This window comes from Lampetra planeri, chromosome 12 (assembly GCF_965212315.1).
Source record: "Lampetra planeri chromosome 12, kcLamPlan1.2.h2, whole genome shotgun sequence".
In the NCBI taxonomy this organism is placed as follows: Eukaryota; Metazoa; Chordata; class Hyperoartia; order Petromyzontiformes; family Petromyzontidae; genus Lampetra; species Lampetra planeri.
This window is the reverse complement of record NC_136118.1, coordinates 3,683,723-3,709,617: the sequence shown is the minus strand read 5'-3', so window position 1 is coordinate 3,709,617 and position 25,895 is coordinate 3,683,723. Positions and strand designations below refer to the sequence as shown.

The window sequence follows — 25,895 nt, the reverse complement described above, 5'->3', positions numbered from 1 at the left end:
TATGCACTTTTACATCGACACTAAAAACGAATTTCTTTAGAACTGATTTTTTTTTCTGTTTAGTCTGTTGTCCTTCCCCCGCACCTCCGATTAGCACAGTTGGCTACGTGCGGTGCGAAAGAAGTTCAACGTACATAAATACATACCCCGCCTCTCATCGCTTTGCTGGATTATTCATAACTCATAATATGTTTGGGGTCAGATTACGTAAGCAAAAAGTGCGTCGCAAAAACCGCTCCTCCACCCGCACAGCCAATTAACAAAGTTACCGTCGCGTGAACGCACATTTCCCGTCCGCGATCTGACCCCTTAAAAGTCAACTGCGACTCGTGTAGGTCGTGAGGCGCGTGCGTTACAACTCTGCTTTGATGCGTTTTAAAACAGAGACGCGTACGGCGCTCGCCGATGTTATTTTGTAAATCGTCTCACGATCCCCTTGGTGATGCCGTGTGTACTTTGTGGAGGGGGGTGGAGGGGGCTTCTCTCTCTGGTACGGGGCAGTCGGAAGGGTCCTCGAACATCCAGAGACAAACCCTTCACTCGCCGCCGTCTTGTTTGAACATACATTCAGGGCCCCCTTCCTTCACCCCCCTCCACTCAATATCCAAGCAGCGCGTTACGCCACCACGCACTCGACACGGAGTACAGATTTACGCGTGTGTGTGTGTGTGTGGTTGTGTCTCTCTATCTTCGTCTTGCGTGGAGGAGGTTCGGGAAGGACGCTACTGGTCAGTTGGTTGGCAGTCGCCCTCCAACAGCAACGGCGGGCAGAGGAGCGACGCTCACAACAACGAGCGGCTAAAATACAGCAAGTTGGCACAGTGGGGAGCACGGCTGGTGCATCTGCCAGTAATCTCAGTCAACCCGTGGCACCTGGGTCAGTCCCGTGACCTGTCAGCTGAGCGTTGGACACTTCACGTGGCCTCAAAGTGCCTCAAAGTGCACCTGGCCTGGCACAGGCGCCGTGGTGACGTCACAGTCACTAAGTGACGAATGGCGTGTGGTTTTGGTATTGGTATGGAGCGGTGGCACAGTGGTTAGCGCACTGCGCTACGAAACCGGCGGCCCGAGATCGATTACCACTTGCGGCCAACACCAGTTGATTAATTATATCTGAACCGATTGTGAGCTTCCCCTCGGTCGACTCAGCCTCAAATGAGTACGTGGGCGCGGTGTGTATACATCGCCACCGGGGAGACAAAGGCGGCCAGACGTGGTGCTGGCCACCCACCCCATCGCGTGACGCTCCAGCCTTCGCCAGCGGTGCTCGCTAACAGCACCTTGCCCCCCCCGAACAGTCTGTTAAAGGCCATAGGGGCGATTCCTCTTTGTATTTCTTCGTGTTCGGGCAGTTTATGTGCAAACTTTTTTGGTTGCTTAGCGATAGAGCGCCAGGGAGGAGGCGCCGTGGGTGGAGATGGAGCGCGAGGGCGAGCTCGCGGGAACGCAGCAGCGCTTGGATTGTGGCGGTCGCGGGGACGCCTTCATCCGGCAGTGGATAGAACATGACTGAGGGTCGCGTCAAGTCACTGGGCGTTGACGTCACAATGGAAGTGTGTAACGCGTGTCGGAGTTTGCCTTCGAATTGGATTGGATTCTCGTGAATACGCGGGTGAATGTGGAATGATGCGCGTTTGTGTTTGCCCGTTCACATCGGCTGACCAAGAATTTGCTACCACTGCTCAATAAATATCGCCTGCCTAATGATTTTTTTACGTAAAATGTCATTCCGTGGTTCTAGTGAAATACGGTTTCGATATTATGTAAGACAAATCAAATACGGTCGGTTTTTTCAAATATTAATCAAAATATGCTCATACTAGTGAGAAGGAATGGATGGCAATTATGAAGATAACGATTGGGTGGATTTTCCCTGAGAAGACACTGGACAATGAGTCGGTGGATGATGATGACGATGATGCTGTGATCATGGAGGAGGAGTGGATGGAGGAGGAGGACGAGTGGTGGGCGGATGATGTTGACGGTGGTGATGATGTGGAGTTGGACAAATATTGATGGTCACAGATTTTTAAAAATATCCACCACCGCACTTGGAAACGCCGCGCGGTCACGACCACAGAGCGCCTGGAGAGCTCTCACACGGCCAGGGGCGTGCGGAGGGGTGAAGTGTGCGTCTTGGGGGAGGCGACGAGGGGAGGAGGAGGGGGGTACCTTAAATGCGGAGGGGACCAGCGGAAAATCAGCAGAGAACCCCGAGCAGACCCCGCTACCCGCGCCTCGACTGGTCACCCCACATCTCCCATGAAGGTAGTTGCGCTGACGGACACTTCACTCGCAACACTCAGCGCTGTACATCGCGAGGAGAACGATGAATACACAACGACGACAACGACAACATCATGCTGAGCGCCGATTGCCAGTCCACTTCTGGATTTGGGATTGTCCGTGACCTTCACCACGCTGGTCAGTGCGGGTTGGTGGATAGGAGACCCCGCGACTGGGTTCGATATTATCAGCCATCTGATGTTGAATGTGGAACAGGAATCTAACTCGGGTGGATGGCTTCATAGCGCAGTGCGTCTCCACTCACTCCGCTCTGACACTGTCACTTGCCGAAGTTCGGCATGAACATTCTACGTAACTTTAAATAAAAAATAAAAAAAAACAATCAGCGCATCTTTGGGCGGGATAATCGCCGTTGGTCAAGACTAACAACGGAACGGCAGTCAAAGGAGTTTGCTGCCCTTATCACACACATGCGATTAGCACGCTTGGCTACGTACGGTGCGAAACAAGTTCAACATACAGTACACACAACAACACGCGCGAGTGGACGCCCACCCGCAGAGATGCAATGATGAGATCAGCTCGTGCGGCGGCGTTTTGTGAACAAGTTACATCGCAGGGCCGCGAGAGATGACGACGCTTTGGAGAGGCCTTCATCCAGCAGTGGATTGACCCTGGATGATGATGCTGACGATGTTGATTTGTGTTGTTCAAGGACTTGAAGAGGTCGCGGCGGGGAACAATCGCGCTCATAGCGGCTGTCTTCTGTCTGGCGGGTAAGAGGCTCCTCACGAGAGTTGTGCCACACGGGTTCGACCCGGGATCCTGTTTCCTGGGGGAGGCCAAAAGGCCGGTTCAGATAATCATCGTCACCGGTGTTGGCCATGAGCAGGAATCGAACTCGGGTGGCCGGCTTCGTAGCGCAGTGGGCTAACCGCTACACTAACATTGTGTACCCTCCAAAGATCCCCCGTATAGCCTTGAACAGACTGTTGGGGCAAGTGCTGTTAGCGAGCACCTATGAAGGCCGGCACGGCACACGAGGGGGTGGCTGGCCAGCACCACGCCCGACCGCCTTTGTCTCCCGAGTGGCGATGTTTACTACACACCGCACCAGGTACTCATTTGAGGCTTAGTCGACTTAGGAGAGGCCCAAAACCGGTTCAGATAAACGTCACTGGTGTTAACCGTGAGCGGGAATCGAACTCGGGTGGCCGGGTTCGTAGCGTAGCGCTAACCGCTACACTGCCGTTGTGTTCCCTCCGCACACTCTCCGACAGACGTACGCGGACCGACAGGACCAGTACACACGCATACCCAGGGCACACGCACACACTATTCAGCACAGCACGTGTGTTGTAGGAGCGTATTCCAAGCTACGAATGCGACCGAGACACAAACACGGCGCCGTAATCACTGAGCCAGGCCGTGGGGCTTTAACGCAGGAAATGAACAATTCATTCACGAGCCCTCCCTACCCGCTGGACCAACGTTGACCCAACGTTAGCCTCACGTTAGTCCAACGTTCCGCGTGCTTGCTGGACTGACATTGGGCCCACATCCAGTATTAAATGTTCGGAGCACTTTTGCTGCAAATGGCCTCTGCTGATGAGTGATAACGGAGCCCAGCAGCAGCTGGCCACGACACCCGACTTAAATAGGAGCACGGTGTCAGCCGAGCACCGATCCAAGCAAATAATAACAGGCGCAAAAAAACACACCCTGCTTAGCTTCCACGATGTAGCGCAGACGTCGGCAACCTTAGGTTCCGGAGCCGCATGCGGCTGTTTAAGGGGACTGCTTCGTGACGCGTCATTTATCGATGATCGTCTCGTATTCGCATGCCATTGCGGCTCCTTGAAATATCGATGGGTTGTTTTTTTTTATCGAATTCGAAAAAAAATGTCTCTTCTTGTTTTATTTTGCTTACCGACCCGTAATCTTAGCGTGATCGAGGGCATTCCGGGAAACATTGTCATATGATGTTTGCGTCAATTAAAAAAGCAATATCTGGTTAATTAATTAGTTTACATTGATCGATATGGGAAAGACGGGGAGGTGACCAGCGAAGCCACTGTGGTGGTGGCTCCGTGTCCTTGTACCACAGCTGGGACCTCCGTGTCACGAGCGCAGACGCCGTGCGGAGGGAACTTCACGGACAGCAATGGCATCATCGAGACGCCCAACTTCCCGGGACTCTACCCGCCCATGCTCAACTGCCTCTGGGTCATTCAGGTGCGGGTCGTGAGTTTTACACCGATCAGGAGAAATCGCTCGGCTCAAATGTTATACCCGATCGTTATGTTTTTATTTAAAGCTTCCGTGACTGCAGGGATTCGTTTTCTTGGTTCTTTCGGTAAAGTCACGTAGAAGGGAAACAATAAAATAAAAAAAATATAAAACAATACAATTCTCACAACGTTTCGACTGCAACACAAGCAATCATCATCAGGTGTGAAAAACACTTTACCGAAAGAACCAATAATATCGATCGTTACACTTACAGGGTAACTATTCATATGCCAATTAAAAATATATATGTTCACCGGGAAATACGTTATTATTAAGTGTGATTCTTTTCAGGCCCCACGATGTATCGTGCAATGCCCGACTATTATAGATTGCATCTGTCTGGCATCTCGCAGAGGCTTTTGGCTGGCCATCGAGCAAAGACGGGCACCGCATCGCGTGCTTTCACATGCGCGTCTGCGACCGTCTAGAATACTCTTCTGTCTGATAGTAGGAAGAGGCTGGAGCTTTGTGCTTTTAAATCTAAGTTTAAAAACTAATTTCTCCAGAACGTATGTTTTATGTTTAGGCTGCTGTCCTACCCGCACCTCCAATGAGCACGGTTGGCTACGTACGGTGCGAAAGAAGTTCAACATATATACATATATGTTGAACTTCTTGTGGCAGCCAAAATACTCTAAACGCATGCTTCTACATGTGGAGGGGAAAATCCGGAGAACCCGGAGAAAAAGCCACGCGACCACGGCGAGAGAGACACGCAAACTCCAAATATACAGCAGCAGGCGTCAGGGTCGGGATCGCACCCACGAACTCCTGTATATCAGTCGAGGTAGTTAACATCTCCTAGCCACTGTGATGATGATGAGAGAGAGACACACAAACTCAAAATATACAACAGCCGGCGTCAGGGTCGGGATCGAACCCACGACCTCCTGTATACCAGGCGAGGTAGTTAACATCTCCTCGCCACCGTGGCGTCGACGCTGCCACTGCTGCTGCTGCTGTGATGACGACGCTGAGACCAACACTGCCGCTACTGCCACTGCTTCTTCGGTCAATAACGGAGCCCCCCCCCGCCACCCCCGCCCCCGGGGGGGGTGTCCTCTCTCTCTCGCTCCACCAGTCCTCGGACCGACGCGGCGTGGTCATCATCAGCGTCATTGACTTCGAGCTGGAGGAGTCGGACGCGTGCGTCTTCGACAAACTGCGCATGGAGGCGGGAAATCCGCCGGGTCCGCCTCGCCTCTACTGCGGCGGGGACTTCGAGCGGCGCTACGGAGTGTCGGAGATGCAGGCGATCGGGCGCATGACGCTGCAGTTCAACAGCGACGAGTCCGTGGAGCTGCGCGGATTTCGAATCGGCTTCTGGGGTGGGTGCATCGCGCGCCAACGCGTGCTGCCGCGGATCTCTTTTTCCAAATCACATTGCAGGACTGGCAGAGCGGACGAGTCTGTTAAGAGCTTAATGGTCATTGCCACCGTCGTAACGTAATGGTAAATGTTAACTGGAGGGGTAAGGGCGGTGTGCAGTTGATCGTGTGGGGAGCGGTGGTGTAGCGGTTAGCGTGCTGCGCTATGAACCCGGCGACCCGAGTTCACGGCCAACAACACACGTGACGAATATCTGAACCGGTCCTGGGCGTACCCTAGGTCGACTCAGCCTCAAATTAGTAACTTGGTGCGATGTGCAAAAATCGCCACTGGGGAGACAAAGGCGGCCGGGCGTGGTGCTGGCCACCCACCCCCTCGTGTGGCCGTGCCGGCCCTTCAAAGGTGCTCGTTAACAGCACTTGCCCCAACAGTCTGCTAAGGCTATACGGAAGGATCCGTATCTTTGTCTTTCTGTTTGTAGCCACACGTGCTGTTGGTCGCATCACAATCGATTCCGGCGGATTCGCGTTGACTCCTCACTCCCTCCTTCCTCGCAGTCGAAGACCCGCTCCAGACATCCCCGCTGCCCACAACCACCTTGGCCACGACCCCCACCACCCCGGCCACCACCCCAGGTACCCGGGGGCTCTCACTCGCGCCAAGGGGTTCGTGAACCCGTCTGCTCTGCGCCTCTGGGCGTTCAACCCTCCGAGTGCCGATGGCACTTTCCAATGGTCGTGGAAACGTCGCTTTTGTGTCACGTGTTTCCCGAACACCCCCCCCCCCCACACATACGAACACACGTACGCACGTACACGCACGCGCGCACACATACACACGTACACACACACACACGTACACACACGCGCGTACACACACGCGCGTATACACACGCACGTACACACACATACGAACACACGTACACATACACGTACACACACGCACACACACATACGATCATACACACGTACACACATACAAACGTACACACACGTACACATACACGTACACACACGCACACACACATATGATCACACACACTCAAACACGTACACGCACGCGCGCACACATACACACGCACTCACACGTACACACACGCGCGTACACACGCACATACACACACATACGAACACACACACGCACACGCGCGTACACGCACGCACACGCAGGTCAATGTCAGCCTCTCGAAAACATGGACAACGGTCGTCTGTTGGTCACCTCCTACGAGGTGGGCGGCGTGGCCTCGTACGCGTGCCGGCCCGGATTCCGCATGGTGGGCGCGTCCAACAGGGTGTGCGAGGCGAGCGGCCGGTGGAGCGGCTCCGTGCCCGTGTGCCGCGCACGACCCACGACAGGTTGGATTCCTCACCCGGGTCTGTGCGCGGGGTTTTATTACACTGGTCAACACACTTTTCTGGCATAAGGGATTCCAACTGTTTTAAAGGTAATTTTTGGGTACTGATTTCAAATCTGGCATCAGTTTTTGTCTATCACATCAGGTTTTTGAGATATCAAATATTGCATTTTCAATAAAAACTGCAGAAGAAAAATATTAAATAAATGTGGATATTTACATCAAATGATATTATAAACGCACTATCCTAAAAATACAGCACCATATTTTAACACTAAAGCAGTCACTGACTCGCAACAACTTGCAATCATAAGTGACAGAGTTAATTTCGGGTAAAATCAATTAAAATGGGGTATGCCGATAGCATAAAAATGAGATGCGATAGAGCAAATCTGAGATCAGATTTGGAATCAGCACCCTGAAATTAGTCTAAAACAGCTGCAAAAGTCCAGGCCAGAAAAAACTGTTTTTTTGTTGGCCAGTGTTTAGTGTTAAAATATGGTGCTGTATTTTTAGGTAAGTGTGTTTATAATATAATTTTATGTAGATATCCACATTTATTTAATATTTTTCTTCTGCAGTTTTTTTTTAAAATACAATATTGAATATCTCAAAAACCTGATGTGATAGACAAAAACTGATGCCAGATTTGGAATCAGCACCCCAAATTACCTTAAAACCGTTGGAATACCTTATGCCAGAAAAAGTGTGTTTTTGCCGCACGTGCTCGTTTTCAGTCAACAATAAAGGGTGGTCAACGTGCCGTAACTTTCGCTTTTCCGCTCAGCGACAACGACGAGTCGAGCCGAGACGTCTTCGTCCAGCGAGCTGCCGACGAACGCGAGCAACGCAGGCAACGCTTCTCTCGGTGAACTCGCAAATCGCAATGCAGTCACAGCCACTTGTTGATTGACCGTTGCAGGTGAGCCGGAATATCGCCCTCCACTTGTAATCAATCTCACAGAGCTGGAAAGGGGTTTCCCCCTCCCCCTATTCCTGGATTAGTCCGGCTTCGATGGGTTTTACTGAGTGATTTGTGTGTGTGTGAATAGAGGAGTGTGTGTGTGTGAATAGAGGGATCTGTGTGTGTGTATATATAGAGGAAAGTGTGCGTCAATAGCGGGATGTTTGTGTGTGATTAGAGGGACATGTGTGTGTGTGTGAATAGAGATATCTGTGTGTGTAAATAGAGGAGTTTGTACGTGTGTGTGAATAGAGGGATGTGTGTGTATGAATAGAGGAGTGTGTGTGTGTGTGAATAGAGGTGTGTGTGTGTGTGTGTGAATAGAGGAGTGTGTGTGTGAATAGAGTGTGTGTGTGAATAGATGAGTCTGTGTGAATAGAGGAGTGTGTGTGAATAGAGGGATCTGTGTGTGTGTGTGAATAGAGGGGTGTGTGTGAATAGCGGAGTGTGTGTGTGAATAGATGAGTCTGTGTGTGTGTGAATAGATGAGTGTGTGTGTGTGAATAGAGGGATCTGTGTGTGTGTCTTGCGAGAGAAGGCTGTCCGGAACCGGGTCTGCCTCTGGGCGGGTTGGGGCCCCTGCCCGGCCTCTCGCTCAGGTTCCGAGCCGGGGACGTGCTCCGATTCTCGTGCCTCCCGGGATTCGCCATCACGGGCGCCACGAGCCTCCGGTGCCTCGACAGCGGCCGCTGGTCGGACGAGGCTCCCACGTGCTCACGTAACGCGCCCACGTGCTCACGTGACGCGTCCACGTGACGCGCCCACGTGCTCACGTGACGCGCGCACGTGCTCACGTGACGCGACCACGTGCTCACGTAACGCGCGCGACGCAGCGACATCCATCGTTGTTACTGCACTGCTACTGCCGCTACTGATGATGACGACGACGACGAAGATGATTCGGCTGCTGTTAAAATGGTGCTATTGCTGCTCATGATGACAATTCAGGTGCTGGGGTGACGACGCTGTTATTGCTGCTGCTGATTTCGATGATGAGTTTGCTGTTAATAATTATGATCTTTCTGCTATCTTCTATTGATGGTGGTGATTTTGGTGATGGTAGTGATTCTGCTGATGGTGTTGGTGATTCCGCTGATGGTGGTGGTGATTCTGCTGATGGTGGTGATGATTCCGCTGATGGTGGTGGTGATTCTGCTGATGGTGGTGGTGATTCTGCTGATGGTGGTGATGATTCCGCTGATGGTGGTGGTGATTCTGCTGATGGTGGTGGTCATTCTGCTGATGGTGGTGGTGATTCCACTGATGGTGGTGATGATTCTGCTGATGGTGGTGATGATTCCGCTGATGGTGGTGGTGATTCCGCTGATAGTGGTGGTGATTCCGCTGATGGTGGTGGTGATTCTGCTGATGGTGGTGGTGATTCTGCTGATGGTGGTGATGATTCTGCTGATGGTGGTGATGATTCCGCTGATGGTGGTAGTGATTCTGCTGATGGTGGTGGTGATTCCGCTGATGGTGGTGGTGATTCCGCTGATGGTGGTGGTGATTCTGCTGATGGTGGTGGTGATTCTGCTGATGGTGGTGATGATTCCGCTGATGGTGGTGGTGATTCTGCTGATGGTGGTGGTCATTCTGCTGATGGTGGTGGTGATTCCACTGATGGTGGTGATGATTCTGCTGATGGTGGTGATGATTCCGCTGATGGTGGTGGTGATTCCGCTGATGGTGGTGGTGATTCCGCTGATGGTGGTGGTGATTCTGCTGATGGTGGTGATGATTCTGCTGATGGTGGTGATGATTCCGCTGATGGTGGTAGTGATTCTGCTGATGGTGGTGGTGATTCCGCTGATGGTGGTGGTGATTCTGCTGATGGTGGTGGTGATTCTGCTGATGGTGGTGATGATTCCGCTGATGGTGGTGGTGATTCTGCTGATGGTGGTGGTGATTCTGCTGATGGTGGTGGTGATTCTGCTGATGGTGGTGGTGATTCTACTGATGGTGGTGATGATTCCGCTGATGGTGGTGGTGATTCTGCTGATGGTGGTGGTGATTCTGCTGATGGTGGTGGTGATTCTGCTGATGGTGGTGATTCTGCTGATGGTGGTGGTGATTCCGCTGATGGTGGTGATTCCGCTGATGGTGGTGATTCTGCTGATGATGGTGGTGATTCTGTTGATGGTGGTGATGATTCCGCTGATGGTGGTGGTGATTCTGCTGATGGTGGTGATTCTGCTGATGGTGGTGATTCTGCTGATGGTGGTGATGATTCCACTGATGGTGGTGGTGATTCTGCTGATGGTGGTGATGATTCCGCTGATGGTGGTGGTGATTCTGCTGATGGTGGTGGTGATTCCGCTGATGGTGGTGGTGATTCTGCTGATGGTGGTGGTGATTCTACTGATGGTGGTGATGAATCCGCTGATGGTGGTGATTCTGCTGATGGTGGTGATGATTCCGCTGATGGTGGTGGTGATTCTGCTGATGGTGGTGGTCATTCTGCTGATGGTGGTGGTGATTCCACTGATGGTGGTGATGATTCTGCTGATGGTGGTGATGATTCCGCTGATGGTGGTAGTGATTCTGCTGATGGTGGTGGTGATTCCGCTGATGGTGGTGGTGATTCCGCTGATGGTGGTGGTGATTCTGCTGATGGTGGTGGTGATTCCGCTGATGGTGGTGATGATTCCGCTGATGGTGGTGGTGATTCTGCTGATGGTGGTGGTGATTCTGCTGATGGTGGTGGTGATTCTGCTGATGGTGGTGATGATTCCGCTGATGGTGGTGATTCTGCTGATGGTGGTGATGATTCCGCTGATGGTGGTGGTGATTCTGCTGATGGTGGTGATGATTCCGCTGATGGTGGTGGTGATTCTGCTGATGGTGGTGATGATTCCGCTGATGGTGGTGGTGATTCTGCTGATGGTGGTGGTCATTCTGCTGATGGTGGTGGTGATTCCACTGATGGTGGTGATGATTCTGCTGATGGTGGTGATGATTCCGCTGATGGTGGTAGTGATTCTGCTGATGGTGGTGGTGATTCCGCTGATGGTGGTGATGATTCCGCTGATGGTGGTGATGATTCTGCTGATGGTGGTGGTGATTCTGCTGATGGTGGTGGTGATTCCGCTGATGGTGGTGATTCTGCTGATGGTGGTGGTGATTCTGCTGATGGTGGTGATAATTCCGCTGATGGTGGTAGTGATTCTGCTGATGGTGGTGGTGATTCCGCTGATGGTGGTGGTGATTCTGCTGATGGTGGTGGTGATTCCGCTGATGGTGGTGGTGATTCTGCTGATGGTGGTGATGATTCTGCTGATGGTGGTGATGATTCCGCTGATGGTGGTAGTGATTCTGCTGATGGTGGTGGTGATTCCGCTGATGGTGGTGGTGATTCTGCTGATGGTGGTGGTGATTCTGCTGATGGTGGTGATGATTCCGCTGATGGTGGTGGTGATTCCGCTGATGGTGGTGGTGATTCCGCTGATGGTGGTGGTGATTCTGCTGATGGTGGTGGTGATTCTGCTGATGGTGGTGATGATTCCGCTGATGGTGGTGGTGATTCTGCTGATGGTGGTGGTGATTCTGCTGATGGTGGTGGTGATTCTGCTGATCGTGGTGGTGATTCTGCTGATGGTGGTGATGATTCCGCTGATGGTGGTGATTCTGCTGATGGTGGTGGTGATTCTGCTGATGGTGGTGATGATTCCGCTGATGGTGGTGGTGATTCTGCTGATGGTGGTGATTCTGCTGATGGTGGTGGTGATTCTGCTGATGGTGGTGATTCTGCTGATGGTGGTGATGATTCCACTGATGGTGGTGGTGATTCTGCTGATGCTGGTGATTCTGCTGCTGGTGGCGAATCTGCTGATGGCGGTGATGTGTGTGCGGATGTGACCCGGGGCTCTACGCACTCGCAGGGGTCGGGATGTCGCTGTCCCCGCTCTGGGCCTCGGCTCTGATCGCCGCGGGCTGCGTGGCCGGAGGCGCCGTGGTTCTGCTCGTGTCCTTCGCCCTCGCACGACGGTGAGATGAGTGCCGTGGTTAAACCGAGTGGGGTGATGACAGGAGTGCGGTAGTGAGACGAGTGTGGTGTGGTTAGATGAGTGCGGTGATGAGGCGACTGCTAAGACTGTCTTTCACGAGTGCCCTGAATTGCGATGTTCGGTCAGTTTTGTGAATGGGCGTTTAGCACTGAACCGCGCCGTCTCTGTCCATTGACGGGTTAACATTCGTGCCTTCTTTCACTTTTCAGCTCCAGAAAAGTAGCGTCTGACGACCATCCGAAGATGACTCTGTAACACCACAATCTCCATGGAGGGCGCCTCACTACACACAACAACAACACAAATACCTTGGACAGCGCCTCACTACACACAACAACAACAAATACCCTGGACAGCGCCGCACTAAACACATCAACAACAAATACCCTGGACAGCGCCGCACTAAACACAACAACAACCAATACCCTGGACAGCGTCGCACTAAACACAACAACAACAACAAATACTCTGGACAGCGCCGCACTAAACACAACAACAACAAATACCCTGGACAGTGCCGCACTAAACACAACAACAAATACCCTGGACAGCGCCTCGCTACACACAACAACAACAACACAAATACCCTGGACAGCGCCTCGCTACACACAACAACAACAACAACACAAACACCACGGACAGCGCCTCACTACACACAACAACAACACAAACACCACGGACAGCGCCTCACTACACACAACAACAACAACACAAACACCACGGACAGCGCCTCGCTACACACAACAACAACAACACAAATACCCTGGACAGCGCCTCGCTACACACAACAACAACAACAACAACACAAACACCACGGACAGCGCCTCACTACACACAACAACAACACAAACACCACGGACAGCGCCTCACTACACACAACAACAACAACAACACAAACACCACGGACAGCGCCTCGCTACACACAACAACAACAACAACACAAACACCACGGACAGCGCCTCGCTACACACAACAACAACAACACAAACACCACGGACAGCGCTTCGCTACACACAACAACAAGAACAACAACACAAACACCACGGACAGCGCCTCGCTACACACAACAACAACAACACAAACACCACGGACAGCGCCTCGCTACACACAACAACAACAACAACACAAACACCACGGACAGCGCTTCACTACACACAACAACAACAACAACAACACAAACACTACGGACAGCGCCTCGCTACACACAACAACAACAACACAAACACCACGGACAGCGCCTCGCTACACACAACAACAACAACAACAACACAAACACCACGGACAGCGCCTCGCTACACACAACAACAACAACAACAACAACACAAACACCACGAACAGCGCTTCACTACACACAACAACAACAACAACAACACAAACACCACGGACAGCGCCTCGCTACACACAACAACAACAACAACACAAACACCACGGACAGCGCCTCGCTACACACAACAACAATAACACAAACACCACGGACAGCGCCTCGCTACACACAACAACAACACAAACACCACGGACAGCGCTTCACTACACACAACAACAACAACAACAACACAAACACCACGGACAGCGCCTCGCTACACACAACAACAACAACAACACAAACACCACGGACAGCGCCTCGCTACACACAACAACAACAACAACAACACAAATACCACGGACAGCGCTTCACTACACACAACAACAACAACAACACAAACACCACGGACAGCGCCTCATTACACAGCAGCAGCAACAACAACAACAACCAAAACACGCGCACGGAGCACGCAGACTCGCACTCCGGATTTGTATGTTTCAAGACGAGTGTTGGTTTATTTAAATAATCGCAATTGTGATACCGTTCCAGAATCAATGTTTCTGTATATGTCTTAATACAAACTAGCAGATCGCACATCCATTGGACGTAACCATCCGTCCATCCGCCCGTCTCTCCCTCCGCACCTGACGTCTGGCCCAACCAGCCAACCAGAAAAATAAACTGTTGTCTCACGTAGTATGATATGACATTGTGCTGAATGTAGCCGCCTCTACTGGCTGGAGGTGGGGGGGGTGAAAGGGAACGCACCTAAACCCATCATGAAAAGTATATTACGCGTGAATTCACCGATATGTCAATGTCATCATCATTATCCGCCCGTTTTTTCACCGAAAAGTCATCATCAACTTAACGTCGCCCGAGTCCAATGTTGAGTCTTAATCTGATGATTTTCAGTTAATTATGTTAATTGTACCGATGCGGGGTTTCCTTTGTGTGTGTGTGTGTTTTTGCGCCTGTGTTTGTGGTTTTGATGCAGTGTTTATACGATTTCACCACATGGTGTGAGAAGTGTTAATTTTTACCACATAAAACGTGTGTTTCTAATGCTATGTGAAGCTTAATTAATTGTTTGCTGTACTTTGCACCAATGTATATGCTCCCCGCCTTCACACGCAGATCGCCACACACACACGCGGAGCTCACATACACACGAACAAAGACAAAGATCTCCCGTGTAGCCTGAACAGACTGTAGTGGCAAGTGCTGTTAGTGAGTACCAATGAAGACCGGAACAGCACACGAGGGGGTGGGTGGCCAGCACCACGCCCGGCCGCCTTTGTCTCCCTACTGGCGATGTGTAAACTCCACACCAGATACTCATTTATGGCTGAATCGACGTAGGGGCGGTCCATAACCGGTCCAAATATTCACCACCGTTTTTGATTGCGTGAGCGGGACTCGAACGCGGATCGCCGGGTTCGTAAGCGCAGTGCGCCAACCACTGCGCCACCGCTCCCCGCCGAAGCACGCGGGGGGAGCACGCGCACGCGACTGGGCGTCACGTGACGCGCCTGAGTGTGTGGGGGTGGGGGGTATAAAGGGGACGCGGCTCGCGAGCGCAGAGGGGAGCCGTGGAGGGAGTCGCTCGCCATGGGGGGTGCGACCCGCGTGCTCGGAGTGCTGCTGGCAATCATCGCCTGCCAGGTGCGCGCGACCAACACCACAGGTACTGCTCCGTGCAACAACAACAACACAACACCTGTAGCAGGCACGGGTGCTGTGTGTGTACAGGTGAGGGGAGGCGGTAGCGTGGCGGTTAGAGCGCTGCGCTACGAACCCCGACGTACCCGGGTTCGATTCACGGTCACGGACACCAACGCCACTGACGACATCTGAATCGGTCCGAGGTCGACTCAAGCACCGATGAGTTCCTGGTGCGGCGTGCAAAACATCGCCACTGGGGAGACAAAGGAGGCTGGGCGTGGTGTTGGCCACCCACCCCCTCGTGTGCCGTGCCGGCCTTCATAGGTGCTCGCTAACAGCACTTGCCCCAAGAGTCTGTTCAGGCTACACGGGAGATATTTCATCTTTATTAGTGTTAATGTTCCTTTTTCAAGACCGCCACAGCGCACGATTAGGTCTCGGCCGCCTTTGTCTCCCCCCGTGTTGTTGACGTTTACACAGCGCACCACCAGCACCGGTTTAGCCGTCGCTCGCCACTGATGTTAGCCGTTGCTGGGAATGGAGACAGCACTTCTACCGATCGTCTCTCTGTGCGTGGGGCACCAACAGTGGAAGTTCGCACAACCGCGCTCCGATCCTAGCGACCTGGGTTAGATTCCCTTCGAACCCAATAGCCCTTCTTCACAGTACACAGATGGGGCAGAGAGGGAGAGTGCTTTGTGTGCGGAGCACTCGGAGTAAACCCACCGTACATGCTTTGGAGGGGAGGTGGGTGGGGGGGTACCACTCGACTATCGGCTACACGAAATTCACGCTACTCGAGTCGACGAGGCCACGTGCTCTACTGCCATTAACGTGCCTCGACACCGCAGCCCTTGCAGCAGCGGGTTGCTGGCAGCTCCACGCGTCGGCGATCACGGCGAGAGGGCGTAGCCATCGGGTGTGCAGGCGGTGCAACTGCCCCGGGCCCCCGCAACCATTCTCAATACAAACAATGGGTAAAGGTGCTCATTGGGGTGTTGTTGTTGCCGTTATTGTTTTAACCATACTTCTCCACGCTGGTCAGTGCGCGTTGTTATAAATTGGAGAGGGGGAAGGCGGAGAGATGTGGAGGTTGGAGGAGGAGCGCGCAGCCGAGTCTGACATCACTTTGCACTGACGTCGTTAGCCTTGGTCGGGAGTCAAACTCGGGTGGCGAGGTTTACAGCGATTTTGGTGCGGAGGTCGGGGGGGGGGGGGTGTGAGTTTGACGCCATCACCGTTGTGTTCCTCCCCGCGGCAGAACACTCATGGAGCGAGTTCGAGGATGTGGACGACGAGAAGAGGGCTCTCGCGCCCGCCACGGACGACGAGGTCCAGCCCCGGACCCCGCGGGGCAATCCGTGGGACGCGGCGAAACGGTTGGGGGGTTCGTCATCATCGTCGTCATCAACAACAACAACATCGTCATCATCTCCTCCTCGTCGCCCCTCGTCCCGCAAACCTCCCGTGGCGCCGCTGCTTTCCACGTGGTGGTTCCGCTACGGCCGGCGGGACGCGTCACGCCGGCGGGGTGACGCGGGTGATGATGAGGTGTCCACCGCCGCGCAGTCGTCCGGCGCCCAGCCTCGTCGCCCCTTCCCCCGTCACCTGTGGTGGTTCCGTGCCGGGAAGCGCAGCGCCACACAGATGATGCCCGTCTCGGGAGCGCACGCCGAGTAGCTGACACACGCGCCACGTGCTAAGGCGACTTACCGCGCGAGGCCACCGCCGTCAAATTTTGCTCACTCGCTCGTTCGCGATGGCAACGTGGAGTCGCACGCGATGGCGTGATGGTGTTACGCGTTCGAAATGAAGGGACGGGGAGCTCCAACATATTTGTTTTATACATAATAGAGGGGTTTTTGGGGGGGGGGGTGAGATCGCGTAAATATATCAGTGTGTAGTTAAACACGCTACCACCCGACACAGCCATCTAATAAGGGTTGTCACGTAAACAGAACGTGGCCAATTCGTCACGAGTACAGCACACTGGGAGCGTTGGAGAGCAAAGCCGCGACATTTCCAATCTGAGTACGACGTTTCGCCAGTAATTACAACTAGCTTCATCAGGCGACAGCCAGATTTGTAGAGACATCCTCCTGTTTCCTTCCTTCAATAGAGGGGTAGATGTTATGACTTCACTTGCGAGCTCTTGTTGCGCGAAGTCGGGGGGGGGGGGCGGGTTAATGAACGCACAATAAATTACGATGGGTATCTGTAAAACGCAACAACATGCATATCCTTTGGTTCTTTCGGTCAAGTCACGTAAGACAAAACTGCAAGAAAAAACTGCTGTGGTTGTCCCAGACTGATGACGATTGCTTGTGTTGCGATCGAAACGTCGTGATCGATTATTTTTCTACCGACGTGACTTTGCCGAAAGAACCAAAGAGTATGGATTCCTGCAGTCACGAAAGCTTCAAATCACGATTGAACATGTATATCATCGCTGTGCGCGTATGCATCAAGGCCCCCCCCCGTTATCCACGTCGCTGTGGTGTGTACATGGCTGATCGAGAGCACCGCTGGTCACTTACGAGCCGGAATTAATATGAACCCCCCCGTCCACGTGTGGTTGAAACCCATAGAAAGTAAGGACCTTCTAATCAAACCCTCGCTGCGAAAATAAGTAATTGTGGGGATGTCCGTTTCTATTGTGCCATCACGCGAACTTCGGTCATCCTCGCAGCAGAGGAGCCACCTTTTAAATCATCGGGATTTGGCTACGTACGGTGTGAAAGAAGTTCAACATAGGTGCATGCGTGGCACATGGTGTGACATTGTTTGGCGGTGCCCCTCTGCCGCCACTAGAGGCGCTACATCTACCACGGTGTTCTCGATCGACGTCAACAAACGCCTTAATCTGTATGTCTCAAACACCTCGAGGGCACTTGCCGACAGGGTAGAAATCAGAAATTTAGTGCAGAGGTAGCTTTTAGGACACAAACTACAGAAAAAATCTGAAAATCCGAGATTTTTCATTTTAAGGCCCACAAATCTCGATGTTCAGGTGCCACATGAACATGTTTGTGCCTGGTGGCATTCAGAAGCCGTTCAAAATATGACATTGCGGTTTTGTTTTCGTTTGATATAGCGTTAAACAGCGAATAAAATTAAAGCGACAACCATTGTTCTATCTTTTATTAAGTTTTAGATATTTCGGATTCAAACGGTTTTAAACAAAAAATATGCATTTTATGATGTACAAATTTGAATCATTAGAAAACGATAAAAGATAGGAGCTTCACCTCACAGAGGATTACGTTCATACCTTTTTTTCTTTCTAATAAAAGCACAATATTTTAATTGAGCGGTTTCCGATGGATACGTGTTTAAATATAAGAAGTTGAATTAAGTCGTCAACAATATTTGTGTTTTTTATGGAAAAAATACAAATTTTTGCAGTAGTTGTTAGTGTCTGATATTAGATAAATCTTTATAAAAAAAATCATATCAGGTTCATTATTATATTTATTGAAAACTTTTGGCTGGCGAAGACAGGCTTTATAAATTAGTGTACGTATTTAAAAATATATTCATACGATTATTCATTCAGAATCGTAGCTCAGATTGGCAACATGTCGAATTGCCTGTGGGGTAAATCACAGGAGTAGTACCCCTGACAATAGCGAAACAAAACATAATAATCTACGTTTCGGGTAATGGCTCTTCTTCACAGCACATAGAGAGAGAGTCCAGAAAGGTAGATTGGCTTTCTTTCTGACTATGGCCAAGTAGAGACAATGGGAGCCGGAGATGGAGTGAGTGGCTTGCATTAAATACGTAAGTGAACATTTTCCTTCGATTGATACTTAACGCATGCTAAGTTAAGGGGGGGGGGGGAGATTCACTCAAGTGGTTGGTTGTTGATTTATTGATGGGTGAGTCTGTAAACGTTGTCGCTGTTGGATGGTATTGTTTCGATTGTGTTCGTGATCAAACTATGAGCATTTAATCAGTCATATGTACATGCATGGTTTTGATATTTGCTATGATAACGTACAGCAGTATACAATAAATAATTGTGCTCACAGAGTATATGTGGCCGTGGTTGTGGTTCGTGCGTGAGTGTGTATGAGCGGTGGTGCAGCGGTTAGCGCGCTACGCTACCAGCAGTGGGAACCTGAGTATGATTCCCGCTCACGGCCACCAACACCGATGACGATTATCTGAACCATTCCTGGGCCTCCCCTAGGTGGACTCAGCCTCAAATGAGTACCTGGTGTGATGTGTAAACAACCTCACGAGGGAGACAAAGGGGGCCGGGCGTGGTGCTACCTCCACCATCGTGTACCGCGCAGGCCTTCATAGATGTTCGCTAACAGCACTTGCCCCAAAAGTTTTGTTAAAGCTACGCGGGGTGGCTCTTTGTCTCTGTGGTGCAACCCGAGTTGTCCGGATCTCCAACCAAAACAAAGGGATTTCTTTGTCAGTCGGAAATCCGTGAGAATCACAACCCACTGAGTGGACGTGAAAGGTCACGTGGGACCGACATTCCAGGCCCACGGGATTCCAGTTTCGAGGTGATTCTGGTGACTGTGTGTGAGGGTTATTCCTTCGTTGGGTACCAATGCCGAGCCGCCAAAGGAGTGGGAAAGGGAAGCATTCATTTGCAACATATTTGGTGGTACTGTATTGGCGGTAGTGCACAAGCACAAAGGAAACCCCACTAAATAAACTCAACTACTTCGTCAATAAAATCGTGACCTCAAAATAAAATACAAAAATAGGCGACGTGGGCAGTGAGGTAGAGTGATCTGATGAAGGCCCATTACCCAAAACGTCGCCTATTCAATCAATTTGCAAGATATCCCCAGGGTAAGATAGATTACAACCTGATAAGGGAGACTGGATTATAAGTTGTTGCTAGATTTCGTTACGCAGCGGGGAGTGCATTACGCTCTGAACAAGGCTGCCTAAGTTCGATCCCCTGACACGGCTGATGTAAGTGGCGAGCGATATCTGTGTAATGCGAGCGTAAGCGGGGTTTGCTGCTGGGCTCTGGGCCAATCACACGGCCCAGGGTACTGGGGGGCGGAGCCCAGTATGGGGACGTATGTGAAGGTCCGTAGCTCACCTCGGGTACAATCGGAAGCGAGGTGAGTGGGGGCGGAACCTAAAGGCGGAGCCAGCAAGGTGCTATGCGGAGGTCGGGATTTGGAAGGTTCGGTGAAGGGCGTGGTGAGAGGGAGGAGACAAGATCACGTGGTGAAGGGGATATAGGGGGGAGCCCGGAAGGGCTCCGGGTCAGTTGGGAGAGTCACGAAGCTGGACCACGTTGGGTGGCCGGAGGGGATCCACGCCACAGCCACGTGGCTGGAGGAGCTTCGGCACACCGTCGGCCAGCAGTGTGCGGAGCGGAGGGAGCGAAAAGACTGACAAGGAAGCGCGTGCGGGGCGCGCGCGAGGAGCAGCTGGTCCGCTCTCGGGACCAGCGGAGTGCGAGTGTCAACCAGAATAAAGAGTGACGGAGACCAAGCAGTGTGTGGCGAAGTCATTTATTACATCTGTACCGGGCATGTTTCCTGCCCATCGCTCATCCGCATAGTGACCAGCGTGGTGAAGTATGGTCAAACAATTCCAAGGATCATCCCGGTGTGGGAAGGCTTTAATCTAACAGTGGATTTACAAAGGGGGTGGAAGTTACTTTCGACCACACTGAAAACAGAACTCCCTTTTCACTGGCAAAATTAATTTACATAAGTATGAGTATGTATCGATGTGTGTGTACGTTGTCAGCTGTGCTAATCGGATAAAGGAAAGCACATACCATTGTGATTTAATACGACGAGTTTTATTCTAACATTATATGCCATTAGGCCCAGAATCATGAATGTTGATGCATACAATGAAACAGCCTGTAATGTATGCAAATACGCAGCGATGGGTGCATGCATGTATGTTGAACTTTTGTCGCACCGTACACAGCCAACCGTGCTAATCGGAGGTGCGGGAGAAGGACAACAAACTAAACGCTAAAAGCAGTTCTAAAGAAATTAGTTTCACTCTTTGGTTCTTTCGGTAAAGCCACGTAGGTATACAATAATTTTTATATTATTTTATACAATAATTTTTATATTTTATACCTACGTGACTTTACCGAAAGAACCAAAGAGTATGGATTCCTGCAGTCACGAAAGCTTCGAATCAAAATTAGTGTTAATTCTAGATTTAAAAGTGCATAGCTCCAATGGCGTCCGAATATCGGATGAGCGTTCCAGACGGCCACAGAAGCGCATCTGAAAAACACTGCGAGAGAGAGAGAGGAACCACACGCATCAGAGAACATGCACACAGAAGCTCATATTGCCTGTTACAACAAAAACGAAATAAAATATTTAAAATACGTTTTTATTTATACACGCTTTAATGAAATGTACTGTCCGAGCTGCCCCTACCCCTGCCCCCTTCCCCCATCGCCCCTCCCCTCCTTCCACATCCCCCGCCCCTCGGCGTGGCTCCCCGAGGCTTGCCGTTACGTCAGGGACCCCGTGGTGATTGACAGGCAACGTGAGTTGAGCGTCAACAATTAGAGCCGTAAAAAAAGATTGTTTAAACATATATATTTAAAATTTTCAATGATAGAATATAGTGTTGTCATCAGTATGACACACCTATACCAAGTTTGCAGCCGATACGACATTGGGAATACGGTTGAAACTGAGTTACAAGATTTTTGGAAACTACAACACATACAGTAAGTTCAATAAAAGCGTGTAAAAAGTTAAAAAAATATGTTTTGGATTTTTTTTTATGATAGAATATCGTGTTGTCATCAGTATGACATACCTATACGAAGTTTGCAGTCGATCGGACATTGGGAAGTGTGTGAAAATTGAGTTACAAGATTGCTTTTTTGAGGATACAACAGACGAAGCGAGTTAAATAAAAGCGCGTCATAAAAATAAGCGGGTTTGGGCAGGACGCGTCATGGCTCGATGTGACGACGGACGATGGCCGAGACTGGTGACGGAGGGCAGCTAAAGTCCGGCAGAGGATGCGTGGGGGTGGACCAATGAGATCTGCAGGATCGAGATGAATTGTGGCATCCCAGGAGCGAGAACGGGGTGCCGTTGGTACGGGGAGGTCTTCATCCAGCAGCAAGAGACCACGGCCCATGATGCTACCGCCGATGCTGCTGCTGGTACTGATGTGGATGAAGATGCTGCTGATGCGACTGCTAATGATAATCATATTTTTTTTCTGATAATGATTATGATATGCGTTTTGCTGATGATGCCTGTACTGCTGCTGCTGCTGATGATACGATTCTGCTGCTGATAATAACAATAATCATGATCCTGCAGCTTATCGGACTGATACTACTGCTGTTGATGATGATGTTGCTGCTTCTGATGCTATTGCTGACGGCGACAATGATCGCTATGACCCGCGCTCACAGCACGTGACGTATCCCACAAAGTGCCCCTTCAACTGGGATCATTAGGGGGTTTTAGATGCTCCCGTCCACCCCCCCTTACTTATTCTTCCTCCCAACACCCTCCCCTACTCTCCCCCGTCCGTGCGGTGAACGCGACCTCCCAACACGTGGACACGCGTGGGGAAGACAGGCGGAGTGATGAAAATGTTTAATTTTAACGGCGGCAATTTAGCGGAAAGCTCTTGAGCGCGCGCGCGCACACAAACAAACGAACACAAAAAGTAAAAAAACGCTCGCCGCTCACTCTGATTGCGGCGCCGAGATAAACACCGCCACTCAGCGGACTTTACAAACACAGCGACAGCAGCAGCCACCGTTCTCTCGTCGCCCAACACCTACGAAGTGTGCGTGCGCGTGTGTGTGCGTGAGTGTGTGTCTCTCTCATCTCTCTCTCCCTGGGGTGAACGCGGGTTCACTTAATGTTTCCGAGGTCACGACCCCGTTCGAAATCACCAGCGACGCCCGCCCGCCGATGATTGTGCAAATGTAACCTCTTAACCGCGTGCTGGGGGGAAGAGGGGGGCCATCAGCTGCGGTGCAGAATTATCCCAAGCGAGTTCGTTACCGGTCAAACCACACGTGCGCTCATTGCTGTCCCTCCCTCACGCTGCAATTGCTTCGAGTTGATTGCGAGACGTCGGTGGTGGCTGTTTGTTGTTGCTGTTGTTGTTGCTGTTATTGTTGTTGTTGCTGCTGCTCCTCCGTGTCCGCCCAACGAGCGCTTGCTCCTTTTGCCATCCGGCTGACAGACGGCGACAATTTGGCCTCTTAAGCTACGGCCGTGATTGCGAGTCACGCCCCAATTGGCACGAGACGGAGGAAATGCGGAGATTTGTAATTGACGCGAGCGAGTCCGAGAGACCGTTCCAGGCCCACGCGATCCGCGAAATGAGCGAAGCCTCCTGGGGGTAGGGGTAGGGCCAGTGCCGGATTATCCTCGTAGCACAAGTAGCTGCACTTGTAGTAGCTACACATGTAGTAGCTCCTACACGTGTAGGAGCTGCTACACGTGTACGAGCTACTACACATGTAGGAGCTGGACGCGTAGTAGCTGCACGTGTAGTAGACGTGTAGCTACAACACGTGTAGTTGCTACAACACGTGTAGTAGTAGCTACAACACGTGTAGTAGCTACTACACGTGTAGGAGCTACTACACGTGTAGGAGCTACAACACGTGTAGGAGCTACTACACATGTAGGAGCTGGACGTGTAGTAGCTGCACGTGTAGTAGACGTGTAGCTACAACACGTGTAGTTGCTACAACACGTGTAGTAACTACAACACGTGTAGTAGTAGGTACAACACGTGTAGTAGTAGCTACAACACGTGTAGTAGTAGCTACAACACGTGTAGGAGCTGCACATGTAGTAGTTACACGTGTAGGAGCTACGGGCCCCGCACTTAGAAGGGCACCGCGCTAAATGCTTTCAAGCTATCAATTCCGGTTCAGTGATTCTGCACTTGCTCTCTTACTATAGTACTATACGGCCTTCAACTTTTATGAACGACTGGGTGTTTACGGTTAGCGGTTTGTCGTACTATCTGGCTGTATAGTAAATGAAAAAATACAATAACTTTACTGTGCAAGTAAAACATTTGTTTTAAAGCTTTCGTGACTTCAGGGATTAATTTTCTTGGTTCTTTCGGTAAAGTCACTTAGAAGGGAAATAATAAAATAATAATATAAAACAATAAAATTATCACGACGTTTCGACTGCAACACAAGCAATCATCATCAGGTGTGAAATCCACAGCAAGAAAATTTGAAAGAAGTGATGATGATTGCTTGTGTTGCAGTTGAAACGTCGTGAGAATTGTATTGTTTTATGCTTTTATTATTTTATTATTTCCCTTCTACGTGACTTTACCGAAGGAACCAAGACTATAAAACATTTCGATTTAAAGCTTTCGTGACTGCAGGGATTCATCTTCTTGTGACTTTACCGAAAGAACCAAGAAGACTATAAAACATTTGTGTTTTTTTTTAATTTAGGGCCCCTTTATAACATCATGCTACAGGCCCCGCACTTAGCTTCATCCGGCACTGGGGAGGGCGGGTGGGGGTCAACGCAGTTGCTATAAACAACACGTGGCCAATCAACGTGTTGAGACATTCATTTCGTTAATTTTCGTGTTCAGCTAATCCGTTTACCGCCTGATTAGCGTGATCCACGTCTGCGCGTGTGGGCCTTTTTCACATATATATCCGCTCCTCCGTATTTACGCGAGTTGTGTGTGTGTGTGTACATATGATGGGTTCATATGAATGAAGCGTCTGTGCCTGTGATTGTAATGAAAAAGATTCCGGCAATATTGGCCGCTCTGTCTTATGAATGTGCGATTCCATCTGGTCGGATGTGCGTTGTTGTTATTGTTGTTGAATGTATAATCAATAGCAGCAGCCTGCCCGCCATAATTGTCGAACTTTACCTTCTAACCTATATAATACATGTTTTGTCTGTCTGTCTGCGTGCGTACGCTCGCTTGCGGGGTGTTGTATGTGTTGGGTTATGAAATTTTGATAAAAATAATAAAAATTAATAATTTTCCGAAAGATGCGCGAATCGCATTAATTATGTTAATGTGTGTATTAATATGCATAAATTATGATAATGTATGTGATTATATGCATAAATTATGATAATCACGGAGATAATCGTAGTAATTTATGCAGATGCTTGCGATTATGTTAATGTGAGCAGTTATGATAATTAAGTTTAGTTTCGTTTATCCAGAGTTATATCAATCAGGATAACACGATTATCATTGTTTAAACATTTACCGATTATCTTAGTGTGTTTTATGTTATTTTAGGTCTCCAGTTTCAGATCTCATCACAGGATACAGTTCTCAAGAATAAGACAGTTTTGCATGGACTTGGAAAGAAGCACTCGAACAATTGGTGTTAAGCAATTTTAATTCTAAACAAACACATGACACTCTAGTATGCAAAAGCAAGTATACGTCAATAAATTCATGGGCAAGATTATGCAATTAACGAAAATGGATGACTAAAAATACTTCTTCATTGGCGAGATTATACAGTTAACTAAAATGAATGACTAAAAACATTTATTCATTTGCGAGATTATGCATTTAACGAAATTGAATGACTAAAATTACTTCTTCATTGGCGAGATTATGCAATTAACTAAACTGAAGGATAACTCTTCTAACAATCGTAACCTCTACCTTTCCACCAGGCATCTCATTAGTTCCCCCATGTATCGATCACAATCGGCGGCTGGCCAAGTTTGAAAACAAGCATGACACACTTCATATGGCGGCAATAAA

At 50.3% G+C, this 25,895-nt stretch overlaps 2 protein-coding genes across 2 annotated transcripts; both read left to right on the top strand.

Moving 5' to 3' along the window:
* Positions 1-2,192: 2,192 nt before the first annotated feature.
* LOC144721531 (seizure protein 6 homolog) lies at positions 2,193-12,993 on the top strand. Its single transcript, XM_078599209.1, has 10 exons — positions 2,193-2,268; positions 2,963-3,023; positions 4,355-4,482; positions 5,621-5,867; positions 6,426-6,503; positions 7,038-7,223; positions 8,010-8,090; positions 8,725-8,904; positions 12,065-12,170; positions 12,400-12,993. The coding sequence occupies exons 1-10, from the start codon at positions 2,263-2,265 to the stop codon at positions 12,443-12,445; spliced, it is 1,119 nt and encodes a 372-aa protein (XP_078455335.1). The 5' UTR covers positions 2,193-2,262; the 3' UTR covers positions 12,446-12,993.
* Positions 12,994-15,090: 2,097 nt separating this feature from the next.
* LOC144721820 (uncharacterized) lies at positions 15,091-17,300 on the top strand. Its single transcript, XM_078599741.1, has 2 exons — positions 15,091-15,180; positions 16,420-17,300. The coding sequence occupies exons 1-2, from the start codon at positions 15,105-15,107 to the stop codon at positions 16,836-16,838; spliced, it is 495 nt and encodes a 164-aa protein (XP_078455867.1). The 5' UTR covers positions 15,091-15,104; the 3' UTR covers positions 16,839-17,300.
* The last annotated feature ends 8,595 nt before the right edge of the window (positions 17,301-25,895 follow it).

Bases quoted from the DNA above. Each gene is read 5' to 3' on its own strand.
- LOC144721820 (XM_078599741.1), top strand. From the start codon at position 15,105: ATGGGGGGTGCGACCCGCGTGCTCGGAGTGCTGCTGGCAATCATCGCC. The intron at 15,181-16,419 runs GTACTGCTCCGT...TCCCCGCGGCAG, and splicing joins GCGCGCGACCAACACCACAG to AACACTCATGGAGCGAGTTC.
- LOC144721531 (XM_078599209.1), top strand. The intron at 5,868-6,425 runs GTGGGTGCATCG...CCTTCCTCGCAG, and splicing joins ATTTCGAATCGGCTTCTGGG to TCGAAGACCCGCTCCAGACA. The intron at 6,504-7,037 runs GTACCCGGGGGC...ACGCACACGCAG, and splicing joins CACCCCGGCCACCACCCCAG to GTCAATGTCAGCCTCTCGAA.